This window comes from Loxodonta africana, chromosome 3, assembly GCF_030014295.1.
Source record: "Loxodonta africana isolate mLoxAfr1 chromosome 3, mLoxAfr1.hap2, whole genome shotgun sequence".
NCBI classification, from domain to species: domain Eukaryota; kingdom Metazoa; phylum Chordata; class Mammalia; order Proboscidea; family Elephantidae; genus Loxodonta; species Loxodonta africana.
The window spans coordinates 60,905,551-60,930,090 of NC_087344.1; the positions used below are offsets into that span (position 1 = coordinate 60,905,551).

The 24,540-nt window shown below is 45.9% G+C and overlaps 1 protein-coding gene across 3 annotated transcripts in view; it reads left to right on the plus strand.

Moving 5' to 3' along the window:
- Nucleotides 1-24,540, plus strand: part of MAN1C1 (mannosidase alpha class 1C member 1) — a 174,844-nt gene that overhangs the window by 45,098 nt on the left and 105,206 nt on the right. For all 3 annotated transcript variants that reach the window (XM_064281496.1, XM_064281497.1, XM_003415400.4), the window contains exon 2: nucleotides 23,257-23,353. In XM_064281496.1, the coding sequence (XP_064137566.1) occupies nucleotides 23,257-23,353 (97 nt within the window). The remainder of the gene's footprint in view (nucleotides 1-23,256; nucleotides 23,354-24,540) is intronic.

Here is a 24,540-nt window from a genome sequence, read left to right on the forward strand (position 1 = left end):
GGTTGGTTTGTCTTGTTGCTGAGACAGTACTGTTGGCAGCCTTCAAAGTCAGCGCTCTCTTGTTCTCCTAGATCTCTTCTTCACTTCTAGTACTACTTTCATAGCACCCCTGGCACCCTCCTCCCTCCCTCCCTCCCTCCCTCCCCTCAGACCTGAATTGCCTCTCACCCATGTGACCTGCCTGAACCTCTGGGTTGGCTCTCAGGCCACAACTTTCGAGATTATGTGCTTTATTACCTACAAAGCAGGCTGCTGGCTACTCTCTCTCAAGCCCTCCATGAGAGAGCACCATTCCCTCCAGAGAACAAACGGAGCACACCTCCCCAGTTCTTGCCACAAACATGGGACGGGGATGGAGTATGACCTTTAGAAACCCTAAATCCAAGAGAGATTATGGAACCCAAAGTGTAATTCAAAAGAATTTTGTTAAATTAATTTTTATTGTGCTTTAAGTGAAAGTTTACAAATCAAGTCAGTCTCTCATACAAAAATTTATATACACCTTGCTATACACTCCTAATTGCTCTCCCCCTAATGAGACAGCACACTCCTTCCCTCCATTCTCTCTCCTCGCGACCATTCGGACAGCTTCTGGCCCCATCTCCCCTCTCATCTCCCCTCCAGACAGGAGATGCCAGCATAGTCTCATGTGTCCACTTGATCCAATAAGCTCTTTCTTCACCAGTATCATTTTCCATCCCATATTCTACTCCAATCCCTGTCTGAAGAGTTGGCTTTGGGAATGGTTCCTGTCTTAGGCTAACAGAAGGTCTGGGGACCATGACCTATGGGGTCCTTCTGGTCTCAGCCTGACCATTAAGTCTGGTCTTTTTTCAAGAAGTTGGGGTCTGCGTCCCACTGCTCTCCTGCTCCCTCAGAGGTTCTCTGTTGTGTTCCCTGTCACGGCAGTCATAGGTTGTGGCCGGGCACCGTCTAGTTCTTCTGGTCTCAGGCTAATATAGTCTCTGCTTTATGTGGTCTTTTCTGTTTTTTTCGTCTCATAATTACCTTGTGTCCTTGGTGTTCTTCATTCTTCCTTGCTCCAGGTAGGTTGAGACCAATTGATGCATCTTAGATGGCTGCTTGCTAGCGTTTAAGACCTTGGATGCCACTCTCCAAAGTGGTATGCAGAATGTTTTCTTAATAGATTTTATTATGCCAGTTGACTTAGATGCCCCCTGAAACCATGGTCCCTAAACTCCTGCCTGTGCTACACTGGTCTTCGAAGTGTTCAGTTTATTCAGGAAACTTCTTTGCTTTTGGTTTAGTACAGTTGTTGTTGACTTCTCCTGTATTGTGTGTTGTCTTTCCCTTCACCTAAAATCAAACTTACCTACTATCTAATTAGTGAAAACCCATCTCCGTCCCTTCCTCCCTCTCCCCTCTCATAACCATCAAAGAATATTTTCTTCTCTGTTTAAACTCTTTCTCCAGTTCTTATAATTGTGGTCTTATACAATACTTGTCCTTTTGCAATTCACTAATTTCACTCAGCATAATGCCTTCCAGATTTCTCCATGCTATGTAATGTTTCATGGATTCGTCATTCTTCTTTATCGATGCATAGTATTCCATTGTGTGACTATACCATAGTTTATTTATCCATTCATCCATTGATGGACACATTGGTTGCTTCCATCTTTTTGCTATTGTAAACAGTACTGCAATGAACATGGGTGTCCATATATCCGTTCGTGTAAAGGCTCTTATTTCTCTAGGATATATTCCAAGGAGTGGGATTGCTGGATCGTATGGTAGTTCTATTTCTAGCTTTTAAGGAAGCGCCAAATCGATTTCCAAAGTGGTTGTACCATTTAATGTTCCCACCAGCAGTGTATAAGTGTTCCAGTCTCTCCACAACCTCTCTAACATTTATTACAAAAGAATTTTTTTTTTTTTAAATGTCAGAAGTTAAATGTTGTACATGTATTGGTACAGTTCCTTTATAGGTTTTCTAACTGCAAAGTTCTGGGTAAGTTTGTTGAAGCTGAACCTCCTATGATACTGCTTTGCTGGTGCCTAAAAGAAGACTTGGTCTGCCTGGTGGACACATGTGTACCCAGTGTTGGGTTAAAGCTGACTCCTGAGAGCCAGTTGTTAAATTTTCAGAAAGTGTATAAGCTGATCGTTAAACACATAAATTGTATTAAAAATAAAGGTAGCAAATACTCAAAACTTAATGGCTTCCTAATTATTTATTTATCAATGCTCTTGAGGTTATGTCTATCATATCTCTGTATACTGGTGTGCTACTTTGTGTCTCTTCCCAACTTCTTGTTCAGTGCCATCATGTTGGAAGCTTGAAATTGGCCATGATAGGAATACTTACACCACAGAAATTTGGAAACACTATAAATCAGGACTTGTTGTTTTGATGCTGGTCTAGAGTTAGGACAGTGATGGAGAAAGTATTAATAATACAGGTTAAACTTAAAATGTGTCATTGTGAATAGTACAAAAATTGAAAACAAAAACGAAAAAAATAAGCTTTCTTCCAGTATTCAGTTCAGCAAAGAAGTTGCTCATGTCATTGACAAATAAGTGAAATTCCGATAAGTTTTTGCTATTTTGTGTTCATCTTCCTTGTTAAGGTAAATGAAAATATCACCCAACGTTCATGTTGGAACCACTGGGTGCAGCTTTGCTACGTGGCCCATTTACCACCTCCATGGCTTTGCTTCTGGCTGTTTTCTTTGACTGGCATGCTCAAGCCCCCTTTCATTCACTGATTCATTTAACAAATAAGTATTGAGTGTGCAGTATGTGCCAGGCACCAGGGACGCAGCAGTGGACAAACCAGACAGAACTTCTGTTCCAGTGGAGGGACACGGACAATAAACAAAATAAATATGTTGACTCCATAGAATGCATTTTCAAATTCTTGCTCTGCATCAAGGTACACATGACCCCCTCTCTGTGTCTTGGTCTCACCGACGGCGGATGAGCTCTGCCTCCAACATGGTCGCATCTTTGAACGGAACTCTGATGGGGACGAGCCTCAGCTCTCCCAGTGGACTCACCTCCAGGGCAGGGTCTTAGCAGTTCATGTGTGAATGGCTTGGAACTGCAATGCCTAGGACTGAATACTGTAGTGGCATTATGCAAGAGGGCTGGCAAGATCATTTTCTTTAGAGTTTGTGAAAGCGGGTGGGGGGGCGGGGCTCCTCCCAATCTAATGATTTGTTAGATGTTCTCTCTGTGGTTGACAGAGCTCTAAGATAAGCCCACCTGAGGGGGCTGAAGAATATTTAATAAAAGAAATATCAAAAGGTAGCCTGCTCATTCACTCGTTTATTTGTTCAGCAAATACGAGTGCCTGCCCAGCGCCAGGTGCCATGTGTGAGCTCTGTGAGCTGCAAAGCCGAATGATCCACGGTCTCTCCTCTTGAGAAATTTCCAGACATGTGGGCCATTTTACAATCCAGGTTGCTGGCCAGGGAACGCACCAGTCAGAACTCTCCAGAAGTTCCCCGCACCCAATCTCTGGAATCATCAGGCCCCTTCCATCATCCAGTCTCCTTTTTCTCTGTTCTCCCTACTTAGCGGTGATCTCACTTTGTAATTGCACATCTGTGTGAGTGTTTGATGTCTGTCTCTCTCACAAGAACATCTGCTCCAGGAGGGCAAGGATGCATGTCTGTCTTACTCACAGGCCCTGGCACAAGTAGGCACTCAGGAAAAACCTGTTGAATGAAGGAAGGAAGGAATGAACATCGAGGAGGGGAGACTGGTATTGGACTAGAGGCCTCAGAGAGCACCCTGGAGCTGGAAGGGTGAAGCCTTCATTCTCTGGCATCAGGCAGTTGAAGCCACACTCCTTGGCATTTGTCAAAGTACACCCTAAACATCACCCCCTTGCAAAGCTTTTTCTTACCCCTTTTTCTGTGGACAAATCTCTGTAACAAAACAGAGCAATTCGCATTATAGCTTTTGTTTGGTTCTTAACCTTTTTTTGGGTCACAGACCCTTATGCTAATCTGATAAAAACTCTAAGGCTTCCTCCCCAGAATAATGCTCATGGCACATGCACAGACATACAAATAAACACACACACACTTTTTACATCGAGTTTCAAGGGGTTCATAGGTTCCCTGATCCATAAACAAGTCAAAAACCCTGCTTTAAAAATTGTGATCTCGACTGCAGACATGCATCGTGTTCTCTGTAACCCCAATACCCATCATGATTCTTGGCACTTAGGCAGCACTTAATATGGAATATTAGATGGATGAATGGAAGGATGGATGGGTGGATGGATGTGTAAAAAAGTGTCCTGATTCACTGTGACCTGTATAGAGTTCGGAGCCCTGGTGGCACGGTGATTAAGCATTCTGCTGCTAACTAAAAGGTCAGCAGTTCAAATTCACCAGCCACTTCTAAGAAACCGTATAGGGCAGTTCTACTCTGTCCTCTAGGGTCACTATGAGTAGGAATTGACTCAACAGCAACAGGTTTGGTTTAGTTTTTATATAGAGTTGAGCTAATAATTCCATCAAAGTCATAGGTGGAAAAGGGGTTGTCTTGAGCAGAGAATAGTAGCATTCTTTTTACCATTGGTCTGTCCTGGCCCTAGGAGTGTGATTCTGCCCACACGTGGGAGGCCCACCAATCCCATAAGAGCATTTTACAAATAAAATACAAGTGTATGGCATTTGACACATTGTTTGATAATGGGACAGAATATTTGAAATTGAGCCTCTCTCAGAAAATCAGGGACTACAGCATTTTAAAGGACCATAATTTAGTCCTGAGGTTGTTTGAGTTGTTCTTGGAGCTTCTTTTAACTCCCAGATGGGGATGATCAGGGACTGGACTGCACTTCCCATAGAGACTAGTTAGTCCTCCAACTTTGGGTAGAAGGGCCTAGCGTGGTAGACCATCTGCCAGTCAACAACTTTCTCCATGGTCACCTGGGTGACTGATCCCTAGTGGGTACTTCCAGATGCTGTCCATCTTCTGCTTCTACCAGTAAACTGCCCCCACAGCCACCACGCACACACACACACAAAGATGGTGAATCCCTGGTCTTCAGTTTTCAACTCTGAAGGCGTTTAAAAAAAAAAAAAATTTTTTTTTTTTTTTGCCTTTATTTTCATCCCTACTTTTCACATTAGGACACTTGGCAATGTTGATTTTCAGACACCAGAATAGTTCAAAACCATGGGGCTAAAAAAGAAATCCAACAAACCCTACAGTATTAGAATTTGCATGGAAAATGCTTGTCAAGGAAATTTATTTTGCGAAATATTTCCTCCTGGGAGAGCTCCCTTTCCTTGTATCCCCATATTGAACATTATTCTCCCGTGCAATCTTGGTAGGCAAAGGTACCATTGGCAGGTAATTTGTCTAGCCAATATCTAATTATGAATTAAAGCCCTTGTTTTTTCTGGCATGTTTTCAGCTCGGCAGCCGATCGGAGACGAAGCTCAGGTTCAGTTTATAGGGCATCTGAAATGTTCTTGGACATACCCGAATGACGAAAGATTTCTTGGCCTTGGCTACAGGCTGGGGAACAGGATTCTGTAAACTCTATTAGCAGACAATGGAAGCGCCTGATGGATGGAGCTGAAATTGCAAAACATTGTTCAATTAAAAGAAAAGGTGAAGACTCATGGGGCAGGGGCTGTGACTCTCACATAAGGAGATACTTATCTCATGGCGATGCACCAGCCGGTGGTAGTTGGCGAATCTGTCACTGTTAGACACACCAGTGTGTATATGTACTGCTCAGTTGTTGACTGGAGGGTTTAATCATCACTTGCGAGAACTTAGTCAAGAAAGCACTGGCCAGGTTAGAGGTATGGCCGCTGACACTGGCAGGTGGTTAATTACAGACTCCCCAGCTCCATGGAAGTGCATGGTCCCCGTGTAGACAAGGGGAGAGCTCCTGACAAAGAAGCAGAGAGCCAACCTTGTCTCTCCATTATTCCCATTTGTGTTGGGTCTATTGTATTTGCAGTAATCGTTAATTATAAAAGCTGTTACTGTGGAATGGATTATCAATATTATTCATTTCTGTATTGTTGCCTGGTAACATCCCTTTGTGCCCAAGACACGCATGTTTCTGTAGTTACGGGTTGAAGAAGTGAAACCTTTCTCAGCCATTTTGCCATCACGATATCATCAAAAGCTATTTTGAGAGAGATGAGAACCAAGCCTGTGGGGTGAAAAATGGACTACAGTGTGACGACAGCCTGAGTTTTTGAAAAGGCTTAATTTTAACCAGAATAGTTCTTCATGATGCTATGTTCCCCAGCAGCAAGACAGAAAAATGCTTCTAAACAGTTAACTGCATTCTGCTGTCCTCTTCTGGAAAACTTTCTGTCCCATTACAGACCGATCTCTACTGTGGAACCCATTTTACACATCCCCAGGGACTGCAAGAGAGGCGAGCAGTTGTGAACCTTTCGGTTTTTGACAATTTCCAACCTAAGAAATGATCACTGATGGAGAAAATAGGGCATTAGATATTGCAGGTAGGGTCTGTTTGTCCCCCTGTGAAGTCAGGTTATCTCCATCACCCTGCTGGTTTTGAAAATGCCCCGTTAGTGGAGGCAATGCTGGCAGAGCTATCACCAGAAGTACTCAAAATCATTCTCTTTAAAGGTCATACTGGTGGAATTTTCAGATAATACTTGGCATTGCTTTTTTCTTTTTTTTAAGTGGGGAAGCAGCTGCTCCAGGCCTGGGAAGAGGTCATCTGTTGGGTTTTAGATTTCCAGTTATGGCTGCAACCCCACAAAAGTGGTTATCGTGTAGAGATAATTACATTCCATATTGTTCATTCGAAACTCTCGAGATGGACTGATTGGCATATTTAAATCTCATCTCCTAGGCATTTGCTAATTATCATAGCCTGGTTGGGGGAGAAAACAAAAAAACCTAATCAAATAGCTGTTTAGAGATGCTTTGCATGTTAAAAATGTGCTGGGTTTGTAGGAAAAGAAGAAATGTGCCACCCATTCTCCTCTGGTTCTCTTCCTGACCTCAAGAGAGTTTAAACTTTCAATGGTTTAAATAGCCATAGCTAATCACTCATGAAACATTTTTGTATTTAAATTCTCCCTTTTTGCATCCTTTCCATCCCTGACCCCCTTTCTTCATCCTCTGAGCAAAGCATTCTCACTCAGTGACTCCACATGCAGGAGGGACCATTGAATTCTAGCTAGTGAGGCTCATCCTTTCAAGTGGTACCAGCCAGGCCTGGAGTCAAATCTGAGAGCAAAGGGCTGCTCACAGCTTTCTCAGGTTCATAAATGGAACATCAGGTCCAGAGTGAAAGTGAGAGGCATTTCTTCTTTGCCCCCCCAAAAAAAAAAAAGGCAGCTTCTCAGGTCAGCAGGTTGAGTGGCATCTACCCTCCTTAGAAAAGGCACCCGAGACTTGGTGTTATTTTGTTAGCAACAGCTGGAGGAGACCCCTACCCCCAGCCCCCACAACTGTTTGCTGAGCCGACATCTTTCTACGCAATGGATTTCCAGCCACTGTGCCTAGAATTGGGAAAACAGGATGGTTTCCTCCTTAATACAGAATATACAGTTTGTCGGTGACAGAAATCTCACCGAGGCCTTTCTTTTATAGGGAGTGTCTGGAAGGGCCTGTCTTTGAGATTTATGAAAGAGCCCCAGTGAGCCCCCGTTACCTACGAAAGCAGGTACAGGGAAGAGGAATTTTGTGAAAGTTTGGTCAAATCACCTGTCATCATAGGCCATTAGCTCATTTGTCTCCCTTCTGTGAAAGGGCCTGCTTTGCCCACTCTGCAGGAGCTGCCATCTTCCTACTGCACTTTCACAAGCCCCGGCAGGAAGCCCCAGATCTGGAGGCAGCTTAGGAAGGAGAAAACCCAGGTCCTGTTAGAAGCCAGAGCAGTAGAGCTGGGGAAGGTATATCCAGCTTTTTGGGAGCAGGACGCATGCATCTGAGGGAGGTGGGAGAAGAAAGCTAAAAATCAAGCCAGCTAAAAATCAAGCAAGCTGAAGGCCGGCAAGAGCTTTGACTCTGACAATTTAAACAATTCAAAAATTTGTGAGACGTGAAGATCTGAGTTTTCTCTCACCCTCCTTGCCTGTCTCATTCGTTCATCAAGATTAGAGCCTTTTGGGTTTTCATAGTTAAATATTCTTTACTATTCTGTTTCAGGGTTTTGAAATCAAATTGCTTGATGTTTGACTCCGTCCTGTGTGATTAGGTTACCTTTTATAATACGGCTGCAGTAATCTTCAACTCAACACTGTCAAGGAAAATGTCCTAAGTGTCCCATGAAAGTCAGCCTTGTAGGGGTAAGAAAACACCAACCACCCCTTAGTATGAATCTAGACGTGCCACTGCACACCATCCATCATCACAGACCTAGAAAAGTGAAAGGAAAACCTACACTGAGCTGTCTGATTAATGCAAACTCAAGGAGGGCTTATGGGATGGCAGCTACTTGGTTTCGTAGGATGAATGAGCTCTAAGACCTGAGTCATTTCCTGTGGTATTTGTAAGACTGGGCAGCTCTGTTTACTCCTTGGGAATGCTCTCTCCTGTTGTGAATGGGGAACCTTATCAGTGGGTTTTGCAAGCCTTTCTAGCCCAAAGAAGAAAACAGGTACTTTGGATTCTTTTAAGGACTGACAGGGCCTGGGAGGAATAAGGAGAAAAGTCAAATGCGTCTGTTGGGCTATAAATGGGAATAAGGAGGAGTATTTTTTTCAGATACTAATTAAGGTCTCAGCTCAGTTATCATCTTGGAGAAGTTCCTTGACCACCCCTGCCCCTTACCTTGTTTGATTTTTCTTCATATTGCTTGTCACCATTCAGAAGTACCCTGCTTGCTTATTTGTTTTCTTGTTATTGCCTGTCTCCCCACACTAGGCTGTATAAGCTGTGAAGGCAGGCATCTTGCCAGTCTATGTACCAGAACCCTGCTCAATACAAATTTTCTGAATGGATGTCGGGGTTGAGGGGTGATGTCAAGGGAAAAACAAGAAGAGGCAAAGGTTGGAGGCAGACAGACCTAGGTTTGGCTGTGTGCCCTTGGACTAATGATTGAACCTCAATTTTCTTGACTATAAAATGGGCATATACGTATTTCCGAGAAAAACGTTGGGGAATTCAAAGACATAACCAACCCCCAAACCAAAGGCACTGCTGTCAAGGTGATTCCGACTTATAGCAACTCCATAGGGCTTCCAAGGCTGTAAATCTCTATGGAAGCAGACTGCCACATCTTTCTCCTGAGGAGCCGCTGGTGGTTTCAAACCGCCGACCTTTCGGTTAGAAGCCCAGCACTTAACCGCTGCATCACCATGGCTCCTGTAATGACAAAGCACATGCTAATATCTGGCACAGGGTGTGGTATGTGCAGGTGCTCAATAACACCTCAGTAAATACCGTTTCCCTCTCCAGGCCTTGGTTGCAACAGTTTACAGGACAAGAATGTTCAGTGGTTCTCAGGTCTCCTTCCTGAGTCTAGGGATGGAATCTCCAAGGAGAATCCTACTGATGCTCTTTTGGCTCTGAGGAGAACCCCCGGAAAGTGAGGATGGTTCCATGTGGATAAATTAGAAATGGGCCCACAGGATGCTATACCCAAAGCTGGCTCCTCTAGGGATGGCAACACAGGCTAGGAAACCAGACTCCTTCCCTTCTGGAGCCTGCTTGTTCTCATCACCTGCGAGGGTTCCCCTGTGACCCCAGGAGGCCCTGAGACAGGCCAGACAGGCCCCTTGCTGACACAGAGATGCCACTGAGCAACGTTTAGAAAGTGAGTATCAAGGCTGGAGTTTCAGATTTCAGATAGCATCACCTCCCTGGGAAACTGGGCACTAGGAGATTACTTCTCTCAGAGCTCTAGTCCACTCAATTTGTTATTTTCCTTGTTTTTACTTAAACCTGTCTTTGCTCCTTCCTTCCTTCCATCCTCCTGTCCATCCTTCCTTCCCCCCTCCTCTCTTCCTCTCTCTCTCCCCTCTTCTCCCCTCCCTCCCTCGCTACATCCCTCCTTTCTTCCTTTCTATTCTTAACATTTGGGCAAAAGAACTGGTTCTGCCTCTTTTACATTTCCAGGGGCTCCAGGCTCAGCTGGAGTATTTTTAAAGCAGGTCATCTCTTCCTTCTTCAGGGAGCAGGAATTTGGACATTTCTCGTTTTTCAAAGAGAAGCAGACCTCAGGAAGGGCTGATCAGCCAGGCACCAGGCGGCAGCCAGTCCTGCTTTGATTCTCCGTGTGCCATGTGTGGTCCAGAGATGCTAGGTCTATGTTTTGTTCATTCATTCATTAGACAGCAAGCAGCCTGGTGAGATGGAAGGGGACAAAGGCTTTTGAATTGGCCGGACCTGGGCTTCAAACACTGGCTCTGCCACTTGCCAGCTGCACAGCCACAGATGTGTTGTGGGAAAAGCAGACACCAAGCCTTACCTTGGAGGGTTGGTGGGTGGGAAGCACTTGCTATATGGTTCAGAGTGCAGCTGCCCCAGTTCTCCTCTTACATCCCTTTTCTGGCTCTGCCATGTTTGTTTTATGTCCTTGGACAAGTTAGTCATTTAAACCTCTAGGACTCAATTACTCAATAGCTTCATCTATAAAATAGAGATAATAATGGCAACCCACCTTGCAGGGCTGGTCTAAGGGCTCAGCACATAGTAAGTGCCTGGTAGATGTCCATGAGATTAGATAACGTGCTGTACTGAGTTCCTCTGGTTGGCCAGACTCTGTGGGTTGGAGATGTGGAGGTGAATAGGTCCTAGTGCTCAAGGGGCAGGAAAAACAGATGTGAAATAAATCATTACCCTGCAGAGGTGTTAAATCCAGAATGCTGATACCCAGGTTCTGGAATATCAGAATTTCTCGTGCAGAAAAGGGCTGTGGTGGAGTGGAAAGCTCATTCGAGACTCGGTGGGTTGGTTTGTTCATTCAGTTTTTCACTGGCAAGTGCAGAGTCCCTGAGACGGTGTATTAGTTTCCTATTACTGCTGTAACAAATCACCATAGGCTTAGTGACTTCACACAACGAAAATTTATTATCTTTCAGTTCTGGAGGTCACATGTCTAGAATGGATTTGCAGGGTTGTGTTTCTTTCTGGAGGCTCTAGGGGCTGCCTGCATTCCTTGGCTCATGGCCCCCTTCTAACTTCAAAGCCAGCAATGGCCAGTGGAGTCATTCTCACATCTCATCGCTGTGGTACTGACTCTCCTGCCTCCCTGTCTCACGTACAAGCACCCTCGTGATTTCGTTGGGGCCCACGCGGATAACCCGGGATAATCTCCACATCTCAAGATCAGCTGATTAGCAACCTGAATTCCTCCTTTCCATGCAACCTAATGTATTCCCAGGGTCCAGGGATTACGACATCATGGACGGTGGCGGGGGTTATCCTGCCTGCCACAGGTGGGAAGGGGCTGGGTGTGTTTGAGGTGATATCTGAAGGCACTGTGACTGGAGTGTGGGGAGCAGGGCAAAGGGGCGTGGGGAGAGGTCAGAGAAGCAGGCCTTTCAGGCATGGTGTGATGGGAGCTTTGGAGGGCCTTACACAGAGGAATGGCATGAGGTGTTTTTTAAGGACTCTCCCTGGTGGTTGTGAGGAGAAGGGATGGAGGTGAGGTGGAGCGAGAGAAGAAGCAGGGAGACCAGCTAGGAGATCACTGCTGAGGTTCAAATGAGAGGCAATGGTGGGAGGGAGGCAGTGAGGGGATGGATCAGAGATACATGTCAGAGTGTAGCCAGCAGACTTCCTGGTGAGTTGATGTGAGGTGTGGTGCAAAGGAGACTCAAGGGAGACTCCAGGGTTTCCGGCTTCAGTAACCAGGGGATGGTGGTGCTGTTTCCTGACGTGTGGAAGACATGGGGAATGTGAAACCCAGGGCGGGAGTCAGGAGTGCTGATGTTTGCTGGGAGTTCCTTGTATGCCAGGCGCCGTGCTGAGCCCCTTAACATTGTAATTAATCCTTAATCCTTACCACATCCATTCGAGGTGGGTTCTGTCACCGATGCGTTCTCTGAGAGGCAGTGGAGCACTGTGGCCAAAAGCATAGACTGCCTGGGTTCAGACCCCAGCTGTGCCTCTTACTCCAGCAAGTGCCTCATTTTCCTTATCTGAGAGTGGAAGTAATGATATACTAAAAAGATTAGTGTGGAGATGAAGTAAGTTCATGCATATGTAAAGTACCAGTGACTCATGGAAAACTTTGAATAAGTGTAATATAATAGTATTATTTTTAAACAGATGAGAAAAATTGAGGCATAGAGAAGTTAACGATCTTGTTCAAGGACACACAGTGGGTACAGCTGGGATTTAAAGCCAAGCTCTTGGATACTATGCCTTATGCCCTCAAGAGCACCTCTCAGCGCTGTGCTGAAGACTGAACGTGGCTTAGTACGACGCATGGCACATGGCATATGTTGTAGAAACATATGTATGTGTGTGTGAGGTAGTTTCTTTATCTGCAAAATGAAGGTGATGGCCCCCACCCTGCCTAACTCATAAGTGGCCATAGGCTCAAACATGGGAGGCAAAACTCCTGGAGATTGTGAAGCTGCCTGCACATAGGCTGCTTTTGTACGGAACTCCTTGGAAAGGGCCTTATTCAACAATTTCCCCCCCGGGGAATGTTACTTGCAGATAATCTGACATCCGTCTTTGCCTCCCCTACTTTCTTTCCCCTCTTGCTTCTTAGCACGTAGTCTGTCATAGAGCAGAGGAGCAGGGAGGACATTTCATTTTGCAGTCAGGAAACCAATCTAAATGCACTAGCAGAGCTCAGATTTGCTCCTGGGTTCCGTGACACTATCCAGCCAGCATCTTTTCTCTGTCTGGAGACTCTTCACCAAGATCACAAAGATGTCTCACCTGGAAAATGCGTCACACGCCTGTGGCCTCCAAGTTGGAGCTGTTCTCTCGTTGGGGCATTCATTAAATCCTCATGGAGTAAAATAAGCCACTGGGTGGCGGGTAGCTCTGTCCTAGGTACCCCCTTTTCCATGGTCCTTACAAGCTGAGCAACCACGGGGGCTCCCCGTGTGTGGTGACCATCATTGGACATATATCAGCATATGTTTATGGAGGGACTCAGTGCCAGGCACTCTGCTGGGTGCTGGGGAGCTATAGTGAGCCAAGGGAGCCTCGTGGAGCTACATACTGGGGGCAGGGGCAGGGGCAGGGGCAGGGGCAGGAATAGATACTAATTAATCACACAATTAGTGTAAAATTACCACTTTAATAACCCTCTATAAGAGGGGGATTCACCCAGATCGGGGAGGCCAGGGGAGGCTTCTCTAGGAAGTGGCAACTAAGCTGACATCTGGAAGATGAGTGGAACTCACTAGGCAAAAAGGGGAAAGGAGGAGTGTGTTGAAGAGAGGAGATACCTTGTGAAAAGGCCCTGTGGCAGGAGGAATCACAGGTCTTTGAGGAGCTGAGAAAGAAAGGTAGTATGGCTGGGGCAGAGACGGGGACGAAAAGCTGAGGCTGGAGGCCTGGGATTCTGCAGGGCTTGATAGGCGACATCAAGAAGTTTGATCTTTATACCTGATTGAAGTGTTTAAGTGTGTGTCTGTATCAGGGTTGCAGAGAGATATGAATAAATTTGCCTTTCAAATATCTCGCACTGTGTTGGCAGCAGTGTGGAGAACAGTTGGAATGAGGCCAGAGAGCCCTCTTATATAGCGGTAGGGAGGCTGCTGTAGGGGCCTCAGAAGCGGAGAGAGGTTTGGATTGGGGTGGTACTCATGGGGGTGGTGGGGTGAGAGAAGTGGTTGGAGAGGTACTTGGTGGGTAAATTAATAGGGTAGCACTCATCCTCTGTCTGCCTTTTATTAAGCACATATTATGTACCAGCCGCTGTGCTAAACAGTTGACGTTATTTACTCTTAGGGTTATTCTAAATATTCTTGTCCTTCTTTTAACAGATGAGGAAACCGAGACTCTAAGGAAGCTGGGTCTTGGTAATCTCAGGCCCTCTGTAGCTGGTCTAGAGCACCAGAGTTGAGAGTGTGAGCCCTGGACACAGACCAACCCATGCTGCTCAAGGCTTGGTCCCAGGACCAGCAGCTGGGCATGCCCTGGGAGTGTTTTAGAAATGCAGCATCTTGGGCCCCACCCCAGAGCAGCTACAGCGGGGCTGCGATTACCAAGACTGCTCAAATCCGAGTCCCAAGGGCAGGGCATGGGGGAACCCTATGGACCTCAGATGGATAGAAAATCATATAACGTTTTTGATTCCCTACCTTTGTCTTTCAGTAGCTCAAGCAGGACCCCCAAGTCCAGCCAAATCCCAGCCGTGCCCAGCTTCTGAAGTATAAACCAGGGGTTACGTGTGTTCACTTTGGGTTACACTGGGAGGTGGGGGTGCCTCGAGAAATCTAACATGGATAGTTTTCACGGACCAAGCTGTCAGCAGTTTCCCAGGGCTGTGCTGAAGGCGAAGAAAAAGCAGCCTATGGTTCTAATCTCTGTGAGGTCACTAGATCCTGGGATCATTAGAGACTAAATCCTCTCCTGATCAGCCGCTGCAAATGGGGCCTCCCGGAGTTCCTGTTGGGAGACACCAACAAGTCTTTTACCTCATGGTGTGAGCACTTGTCCTTAAACACTAGGAAAATCCATTTTCCTTCTCGGCAGCTCTGAGAAGGTCCTGGGTCATTGCCAGACCTGGTCCTGTCTGTCTCTGTGGGTTTTTTTTTAATTATAAAAAGCGGGGGGATGTCTTCCGGTTGAGGTACTTCCTTCCTTCCCACTTGCCTTCAAAGATTTTCCGATGTGAACTTTATGTTAGTTTTCCACTCTTGGGGCAGCCCGTCCGTGCTCCCATTTCCTCCCCTCCTCGAATACATCCTTTCTCTCTTGGCTGCACATTATCTGGGGCTCCTCAGCTCAGGGTGGTGGTGGGGGGGCTCTGTGCCTGGGTGACACCATGGAATTCTGGTCTCTTCTCTGCAGAATTCTTGGGCTCTCAGACAGGTTGAGAAACTTGAAATCATAACAAATCTGCCTCGAACTAGTAAATATTATGCATTTTAAGATTTTGTGTTGTTGTACATTGTTCAGGTGGACAAGAGCATCTTTTGTTTGAGAAAGAACTGAAGAGATGTCTTAGAATCCAGTTCCGGCTGCCCCACCTGTGTGTCTCCATCATTGCAGCCTTTTCTGCCTTTGAAGGGCTCAGGTGAAGGGAAGCTTTGTGGTCTATTGTTAGGTGCTCTTTGAACCTATAAAAGTCACAGACTGCTGGGAGGGAGGGGGCTTCCAGAGACATCCAGAGCACCCTCTGTCTCTAGCATGGGCGCACACACACACACACACACACACACACACGTCTGTTGTGTATTCCTAGAGCCCAGTGGAAGCAGAGTATGATTTCTCTTGGTATTTAGTTCTTATGTTTCTTGATTCTTGCAGCCATGCTCTCATGGCTGCCCTATATTTCTCTTGCTGTAGCTCAGGCTGCCCCTGCCCCAGTCACTTGCTTTAGCATCCTGCCCTGTGTTCTCGAAGACTAGATCACCCCTGTGCTATTAACTTCTGTGTCCTGGCCGTGGCAAATCACTTCCCTCTGTGGGCCTCACACAGGGCCTCACACAGTTCTTGTAAAATGCGCCTCCCTGGAAACCCTATAGGGTCACTATGAGTTGGAAGTGACTCCACGGCAAAAGGTTTGGTTTTGGTCTGGCCCTAAATTTCCATTTGACCTGGTGTTCTGGCTCTGGGCTTCTATTTATGTTGTTTCTGATGCCGAATGGCCCTCTCTAAGGTTCCCAGGTGTAAAGCCCTTCTTCTCTTTGATCAAAACCCAGCTCAGTCACATCCACCCAGCGGCCGACCACCCAGCGGCCGACCACCCAGTGGCCAACCACCCAAGTGCTCTCTGAATTCCCTTTTGATTTAGGGGTAGCGTCATATCATTTCTTCTTTTTGTTTTCATCTTAACAGCCTTTATTTTTTAATTTACAAATACTTCTAGGTATTTATTGTAAAAAGCTGTAAAAAATTGAGAAAATATAGATCAGCAATAAAATAAAAATCATTAAACTTCTCATTATCTCACATACCCACTGTCAGTATATTCCTGTATTTCCTTCCAGTCGTTTTTCTTACCATTCATACCCAGCCCAGTGAGTTTCATACTATATAATTTGGAATCTTGTTTTTCCACTTAATATTATATAATGAGTATTTTTACATATCTTTAAACATTTGAAAACATAGTGTTTTTTTTTTACTGTATTTTTTAGAGCTGAGTTTTTTGTTTACAGAGAAATTGTGCAGAAAGTACAGAAAGTTCCCCTCCACGCACACACCATTTTCCCTGTTATTGACATCTTCTGTTGCTATGGGACATTCATTACAATTGATGAGCCAGTATTGATACATCATTATCAGCTAAAGTCCATGGTTTACATTAGTGTTCACTGCTTGTGTAGTGCAGTCCTGCGGGCTTTAACAAACGCATCATGTCATGTGTCCACCATTTCAGTATCCTACAGAATAGTTTCACTGCCCTAAAGATGCCCTGGACTTCACCTGTTCATCCCCCCTCCCTCCCTGGGACTGATCTTTTTATTGTCTCTTTAAAAAGCAGTTGCTGTGGAGTTTATTGCTACTCATGGCAACCCCCCGTGTGTCAGAGTACAGCTGTGCCCCACAGGGTTTACAATGGCAGATTTTTCTGGAAGTGGATCACCAGGCCTTTCCTCCTGAAAACATGGTTTTTAATATCTGTTTAATATTTCACATCTCATACTTTATTTAGCCCTTGCATAGTTATTTCTAAAGGGGAGTGTTTATCCAGCCAAGTCCACTGAACTACCCAAACCAGATGAGATCAAGTATGCGAAGAGCTCCGCAAATCTAAGCAACGAGCATTCGTTATGTTAGTTTTCTCTCCCCAAATTAACTACCTTATGGTATGGTCACAAAAGGGTTATACTACTTTCCTATTCAACAGGTTTTGCACAGTGTTGGTCAGAACAAGCTGTCTGGGTTTAATCTTTAAAAGGGCATGTGGATATTGATAACTTTTAAATTCTGTCTTAGCAACTTCTTAGAGATTCAAGCCTAAGGAAATTATTTGAGACATAGAAAAAGGAGTGTACACAAAGATGTTCATCATGGCATTATTTACAAGAGTCCCAAACTAGAAATCACTTAAAATGTCCAATTATATGGGAGAAGGATTAAGTAAATGATGATGAGTATGGTTGCTGGGTTATTTACAAAGCCTTTGTCATGAAATGTAAAGTGTTAATATTAAAATCACTGGAAAAAGCAAAGATACGTGGATGGAAAAAGTGGAAAGAAAGATGGCCAAATGAGAACAGTGGTTAGGTGACTGTTTTTCTTCTCTCTGTCTGCTTTTCTATAATGAACACATATACCTTTTATACTATATATATATATATATATATATATACACATATATATTTTAGTGTATAGAACCATATTTTTTAAAAGATCTGGAAGGATATATACAGAAGATGGAAGTAGAGGGTACAGAACAGAGCTCAAGTGAAAGGAATGACCTAGAGGTGGGAGAAGAGAGAGTGGGAGGCTGAAGCCTGGATTGAGTTGAAACTTCTGGAAAATGCTCAGGACCACAAAAGGGGTCTTTTAATTTATTTTTGGAGCAAAAAGAACAGAATAGAGATGAGCACCTCATTTAAGCATGGTGATATAATAGGGAGTTGCTAGTTCCCAAGTGGCTTGCTTAGCTCAATCCTCAGACCAGAGTGGGCAGGACAAGTTTGCTGAGGGGCATGGAAGGCCCAGCAAGGCCCGTGAGGAACTGTGGGTAAGGAGAACTGCAAGAGACTGGCAAGGGGCACATTCTGTTGTGATATATAAAAAGTGGGAGAAAATAAAATTCTGGAATGTATAGACTTGCGTAAAAATGACTTCTACAACCTCCAGCAAAATTCTCTAATTTTTTAAAATTATTTTCAGACTTACAGAAAAGTTGCAAAAATCAACCAGAGATTTCACATTTACCCTTTACCCAGATTCTGCAAATGTTAATATTTTACTAAGTTTGTTCTTTTCCCTCCCTCCCTCCCTTCCTCTGTACTACCTTCCTCTCTGCTCTCTCTCTACAGATAGACACACAATTACTGTTTTCTGAACCATTTGAGAGTAAGTTCCAAACATCATGCCCTTTACCCTTAAATACTTCATTGTGTATGTCCAAAAAGATAATGACATGTTTCTGCATAACCACAGTAAAACCATCAAAATCAGGAAACCAACACTGATATAATTCTACTATCTGATGCCTGTAACCCACTTAGATTTCGCCACTTGTCTCCAGTGTCCTTTAGAATAATAATAATATTGGTCGTTGTCACTTCAGCTCCAGGATCCATCCACATGATTACATGTTGCATTTAATGGCTGTGTCTCCTTTGTCTCCTTCAGTCTAGAACAGTTCCTCAGTCTTTCCTTTCCGGTCATGACCTTGGTGTTTTTGAAGAGTATGGGCTGTTTAACGTCGTAGGTTTGTCCCTCAATTTGGGTTTGGTAACTCCATGTTTAACTTTTTTTTTTTTTGACCAAACTGTTTTCTAAAGCAGCTACACTGTTTTACATCCTCACCAGCAATGTATGAGGATTCCGTATTTCCCCACACCTTCACCAACACAACACTCCATCTTTTTGATTACAGCCATCCTAGTGGGACTGACAGGTTTAAGTAAGTGAGTTGCAGGCATTTAGTACAACAAGTGATGATCCCTAGGAGCCAAAATAGGCTCTCTATGAACAAATCATGCCAGTCTACCGTCTTATTTTCCTTAAAAAGCAAACAAATGAACAACTTTTCCTCTTCTAGGGCCGAGTGTTTTTGTACTTTGGCCCCGTATTTCACAATATTGTTGTGGACAGAAAGTGGAATTACAGGGGTTGTGCTGATTACGTAGTAGATTCCCCATTTGCTGATGAATGACACTCAAAAGTAGCACTAGACCCAGCCAGGAGAGAAACCACTAATGATATTTCCCTGACTCTGTCCCCAGCCTGGCTCCTTAGAGTTTCTGTCAAAAATTTGGGGGAGGCTGCAGATTACCCAAAGCCAACAGGCATGTAACTAATACAACCTGGTTCCAGAAAGATCCCAATGGCATGGAATGGTAGGCAGAGTCCGTGGAGATGCAGTTACTGCGGACAAATGGCGAGTCCACACCTCCAGGATCTGGTCCAGATATAACCGTGGAGCATTTACGCTTTGGATTCTGCTCATTACTAGAAGTGTGGCCAACATAACAAACAGACAACAAAGTCTCAGGGCTCCCTGGAAAGTAAAGACCCTGGTCTAATGGGTCTCCAGTTTCAGAGGGACACTGCATGAGAGCAGGGAATTCAGAGCTGTGCCATAGAGCAAGTGTCAAAGGAGCTGGCATTTCAGCTGGGAAAGAGGCAGCCTAAGGAGACATGAGAGCTAGCTCCCGTGGCTGAAGGTCTGTGGTATGGACACAGGATGAGCTGTCTTCCCTATGGCCCAGAGGGGGAAATAGATTTTGACCGATTAAGGAAGAACTTTGTGAAACTCCTCATTTGGAATGGGCTGCCTGGTAAGGTGGTGAGCATCCCATCACTGGGGGTGTTGAAAGAGAGACTGTTTGATCATTTATTATGGAACTTGCTGTCCATTGGGCAGGAGGTGGTCTGAATGACCTTTGAGGTCTAATTGCTGCCTAAGTGTGCTGTCCATCTCTAAAGCCAAATTCAGGGGTCATCCAAGGCACATATCACCAGTTCCAGAGGGTTTGTGTAAAGATTAGCCTTTCTATGAGTCCTCCTCTTCTTGTAACCCATCAGGACACTTGGGTCCACATGAAGGTCTCCTTGAGACAAACACTGGCCCTCTTCTGAGCACGTCTCTTGCTCAGCAGCTCATTCTCTATGACCCATTTGACTATCACTGTGTGTGGTCTAAGTCAGGTCTTCTAGCTGATGTTAAACTCCTCAAGATCAGAGCCGATTTTCCTGTGTGTTCTTTCATTCATTCAGCAAATATTTAATGAGCACCTACTATGTGCTGGTCCCTGAATGAGAGTGGGGAGCAGGGGACTGACAAAATAGTTACAAGTACAAACATTTGACTATAGGACGCTGTGGGGCCAGGCAGCAGGACTGTGGGGTGGGAGTGGGCTGACTTAGGTGTACTGGAGAGCTGGCCTCCCTGCAAACGTGCCCTTTCACCTGGGACCTGGAGGGAGATGAGCAGTGGCAGTAAGGACAGGGGTGGCCAGGACAGCGCTCCCACCATGGGTGCAGCCCACACACAGGACAGGAAACCTGGTGGGGACTTTTTTAGAATACCTTGTTAGCTATCATCTAGTCAATTCCGACTCATAGCCACCACATTTGTTATGGAGTAGAACTGCCCTGTAGGGTTTTCTAGGCTGTAATCTTTAAGGAAGCAGATAACCAGGCTTATTCTTTATAGAATCAGATCCATGGTGCTGTTGGGTGGGTTTGAACCATCAATCTTTCAGTTACCATCAGAGTGCAAACCATTTGTGCCACCCAAAGGCCTTAGGGTGTATTAGGAAGAGAAATAAGGATTGCCTGGTTGGGGGTCTTTCTTCGTCCCCTGATCATCTAGTGCCTTCACGGATTCAGCATGACCTGAGGAGGTGGCAGGTGTGTGTCTGAGGGTCTGTGTGTGTGTGCGTGCACGCGCGCACGTTCACATGGGTGTGATGGACAGGCAGCTCTGCTTGCCTTCTGAATTCAGTTCCAAGCAATGCGGGGATCATTTGCACCTTCATCCCCCTCCGTCGTTGTGGATGCCTGTGAGAACGGGCCACACTCCAAACATCTCCACATCCCTGCAGTGATGTGCAGATACCTATGATTCTCTTAATTACGCCTGTACGCCCACTTCTCGCTGTCTTTTAAGCAGGAGGAGTTTTGAGGGTAAGGCACAGTCCTCCCCCTGCAGACCCCCACTCCTTCTCCCCCAACTGCCACTTATGCTTTAACAGCCCCCTCCTGCTCGCCCACCCAGCCACCTCCCCCACCTCACACTGACTCAATGGAGGGAGCCCCCCAGAAAAGAGAGATGGAGGGAGGAGGCCAGTCCCCCTCAAGCACTCATACCCAGCAATTACTTCCCGTTATTGCCAATTCAAGATAAGTAGAAAATAACAGAGGAATGGAACCAGGACTCGAAGACCGTGCCAAGTGGTTGGCATGCGTTACCATGACATTTGCATGTGTGTCATATGAGGAGCTCCACGTCCTGCCAGCCATGGGGGTGGGCTCTGCTGGCGTGGGCGCCGAGAGACCTGGATTCCAGCCCTGGCTGGCTGTGCCACCCAGGCCCCTCTCCGTCTCGGAGTTTCACCACCTATAAGATACAAGGTGTACTAGATCGTTCTGCCATTTCATGGAGAGTCCAGGCCACAGACCTGCCCTGTCGCCCTCCGGCTCTGTGCACTTGGGCAGCAGCAGCAAGCACAGCTGTAGTTACTGTCCAGATGTGCCTGAAAGAGGTGGCTTGTAAGCCTTGGCGGCAGAAGCAGCAGAGCATGGGGATGTCCTAGGAAGAGGGCTGCTGAGGCAGAAACATGTTCTGGGAGAGAGAAGGGCAAAAGGGTGTGGGACAGTGTCTGGAAGTGAGGTGAGAAATAGAAATACACATGTCATAGATCGCTGGTTCTCACATGTGGCCCACCGACCAGCAGCATCACGTGGAGATGTTAGAAAGACAAATTCTCAGGCCCCACCTCCAACCTGCTGGATTGGAAACTCAGGAGTGGGGCCCTGCAATCCGTTTAACAAGCCCTCCAGGTGATTCAGATGCAAGCTAAAGACCGAGAAACTAATCGAATGGATGGAAGGAGGGGTGGCTAGATGAGGCATGGGGGACCAGATGGGAACTTTGAAGACTGAAACGGGAAGAGAACTAGCATTGGTTGAGCACCTGTTGTGCAGGCAGAAACGGCTTTTCCAGCTATGTATTTTTCCATTTAATCCTTGCAGCATTGTGGCAAAGCAGCTCTTGTCATCCCCATCTCACAGATGGGGCAGCTGACGCTCAGAGACATTTCATCAATTGCCGAAGTCACAGAGCTAGTGGCAGAGGGGCAGAGACGGAATCAGAACCCAGGCCTTTCTGGCCCGGTAGCCCAAGTTCTTTTACCAACACCAGGCTACCTCCCCACCCGCCTGTGCTCCAGCTGTGCCTCCACTGCCTATGTCTGATTCCCTCCTCTGCTTCACCAGTCCCTCCAGAGCTCTGCTCTGCTGCCCTCCACCTGCAGCCAGCCATTCAAAGGCAAGAAGTGAGCACCAGAAAGGCAAAGAAGGGAGACCTAGGGGGACAGGGCAGGGGGCGGGGGGACTGCCATCCTGCATCTCCGTCAGCCTGCAGTGCTGAGTGCAGCCAGGGGAGCACGGTGCCGGTGTGATGCTCCTGAGGGGCTGAGACATGATTGCTTTTATGTAATAACTCACACACAGGCTGGGGGGCAAAATCGACAACTATTCACTGAAGCCTACCTGTGCCAAGCCTGTGCTGGGTGCCATGGGGTAAACCGAGGCAAGGCAAGTGCAGTTTTCAGCCTCAAGGAACTTATGGTCCACAGCCAGGGAAACAAAAAATAACACTACTAGCTAGGGTACTAGGGAGCCTGTCGGCCAAGACAGGTCAAGCCAAATGTTCGCAGAGTTCAAAAGGAGTCATGCAGTGGCTCTAGGGGCCAGAGCCAGGCTTTGAGGACAGACCTAAGGCTTTAGAGCCAGAGGCCATGGGCTCCATTTCCAGCACTTCCACTTACTCGCTGGGTAGCCTTCATGTCTTTGACCTGTTTCCTTATCTATAAAATGGAGTTCACGATATCTAGCTCACGGGGTTGTTGTGTTAGATTAAGTAAGATAATACGATCAGCACTCACTCAGAGATTATTAGTTTCCTTCCTTTCAGAGGATTACTTTAGGCCAGAGCAAAACAGAGAGGCTTCATGGAAGAGGTGGTTTTTCCATTTTGGCATTGAAGGATGGATAGAATTTGTTTTACTTCGTGCTTTTTTGTGTGTGTCTTCTCTGAGAAGTCTATGGATAGACTTTGGACATGTGGAGTTGTCCAAGGAGAATGACCTTCCAGGCAGCTATGAATAAAATTATGGCAAGAGGAAGTTGCCTTCCTCAATCTGGAAAATGTAGAAGATTATTTCTTAAATGTGGTTTAAGATCCAGTTGCAAAGGGCAAAGCCAGGTGGTAGATCCACACTGTTAGGGACTGTCACACTAAGGTTCTCTATATTCTACTTTTTCTTGCAGATGATGCAGTTTGCCTGGCAAAGCTACAAGCATTACGCAATGGGGAAAAATGAGCTCCGTCCACTAACAAAAGACGGCTATGAGGGAAACATGTTTGGTGAGTTGACTTAAACCAGTTTGGTGTAGGGGAAACCCGCTGCCCCCCTGGTGGCCAAGTGGAACTCTATTTTCAGCTTTTCACCTCCTAAGTTGTGTCCCTATTTCTCCAGACCTGGGGGCTGTTCAGGCTTCTGAGCCTTCTTGGATTGGGAGGGAACCCATATGCTTCTGTCTAACCTTGCAGACTTGTTTGCATACACTCATCATTTATTTTTTATAGCAAGGAAACTTGCAAATGTGAGTAGGGACAGTGAGGAATGGAGATTTGTTTCCATGGAGAAGGTTTGGAGCTGGAAGGACATAGAAGGCTGAGTTTCAGTCCAGTCCTCCCAAGCATGGCTGTAAAATGGTCTTGGGTGTTTTCATGGAGAAACCGAACCCATATGCGGTAGGGTTGGATGCGCCTGCTGCCTTTTGAGTCTCCGGGGCAGGGCTCTCCCATGCTGACTGGGTGGACAAATAGAGCTGCTGTGCCTTAGGGGTAGCAGTACAGTGCTGCTGGTTCTTGGCAGCTTGTTGCGTTTTATTTGCAGCCTCACTCACAGATGCCTTTGCTTTTTTCCAGCCATTGGGTCCTTCTAACCTAGAGCCTTGATAGCTTCTCAGGCAGAGAGACTGCAAGGTGCCATAGTGTGGGCATGGTCTCAGATTTCAGATTTAACACGAATCAAGTTGCCAGCTCTCCTCTCTGCAGGCCTTTCATGTGAGAAGATGCTAGAGATAGCCTGGCATCCTTCGTCCCTGGGAGACAGGTGCTGTCTGGAGCTGGAGGTGGGAAATTCATTACTTGTGTTCCCTACTCCTTGGAGATACAAACTTCTGAAGTCTGAAACCAAAGAAGAAGCCGGAGATGGAAATTCCCAGAGAAGTCTTAAAGAAACATTTACAAGGGATAACCTCTACCTACTGTATTTTTACTCAGATAACGTGAGACTTCTACATTTGTTTGCCAACTGCTTCCCCCGCCACACACACCCCAGGTATTTTTGTAAGCATGCTATGCTAATTTTTTTTTTTTTACAGCAACTTGTAAAACAATTAGCATAGCGCTTAGAAAAATAGCTGGTTGGAAAACAAATATAGGCGTGCACTATTTGCATAAAAATATGGTATATGTCCCCATCTGAAGTGTTTATGAGAGAGGTGGCACAGGACCCACCTTCTTCCTTCTAACCAGTCAGCATC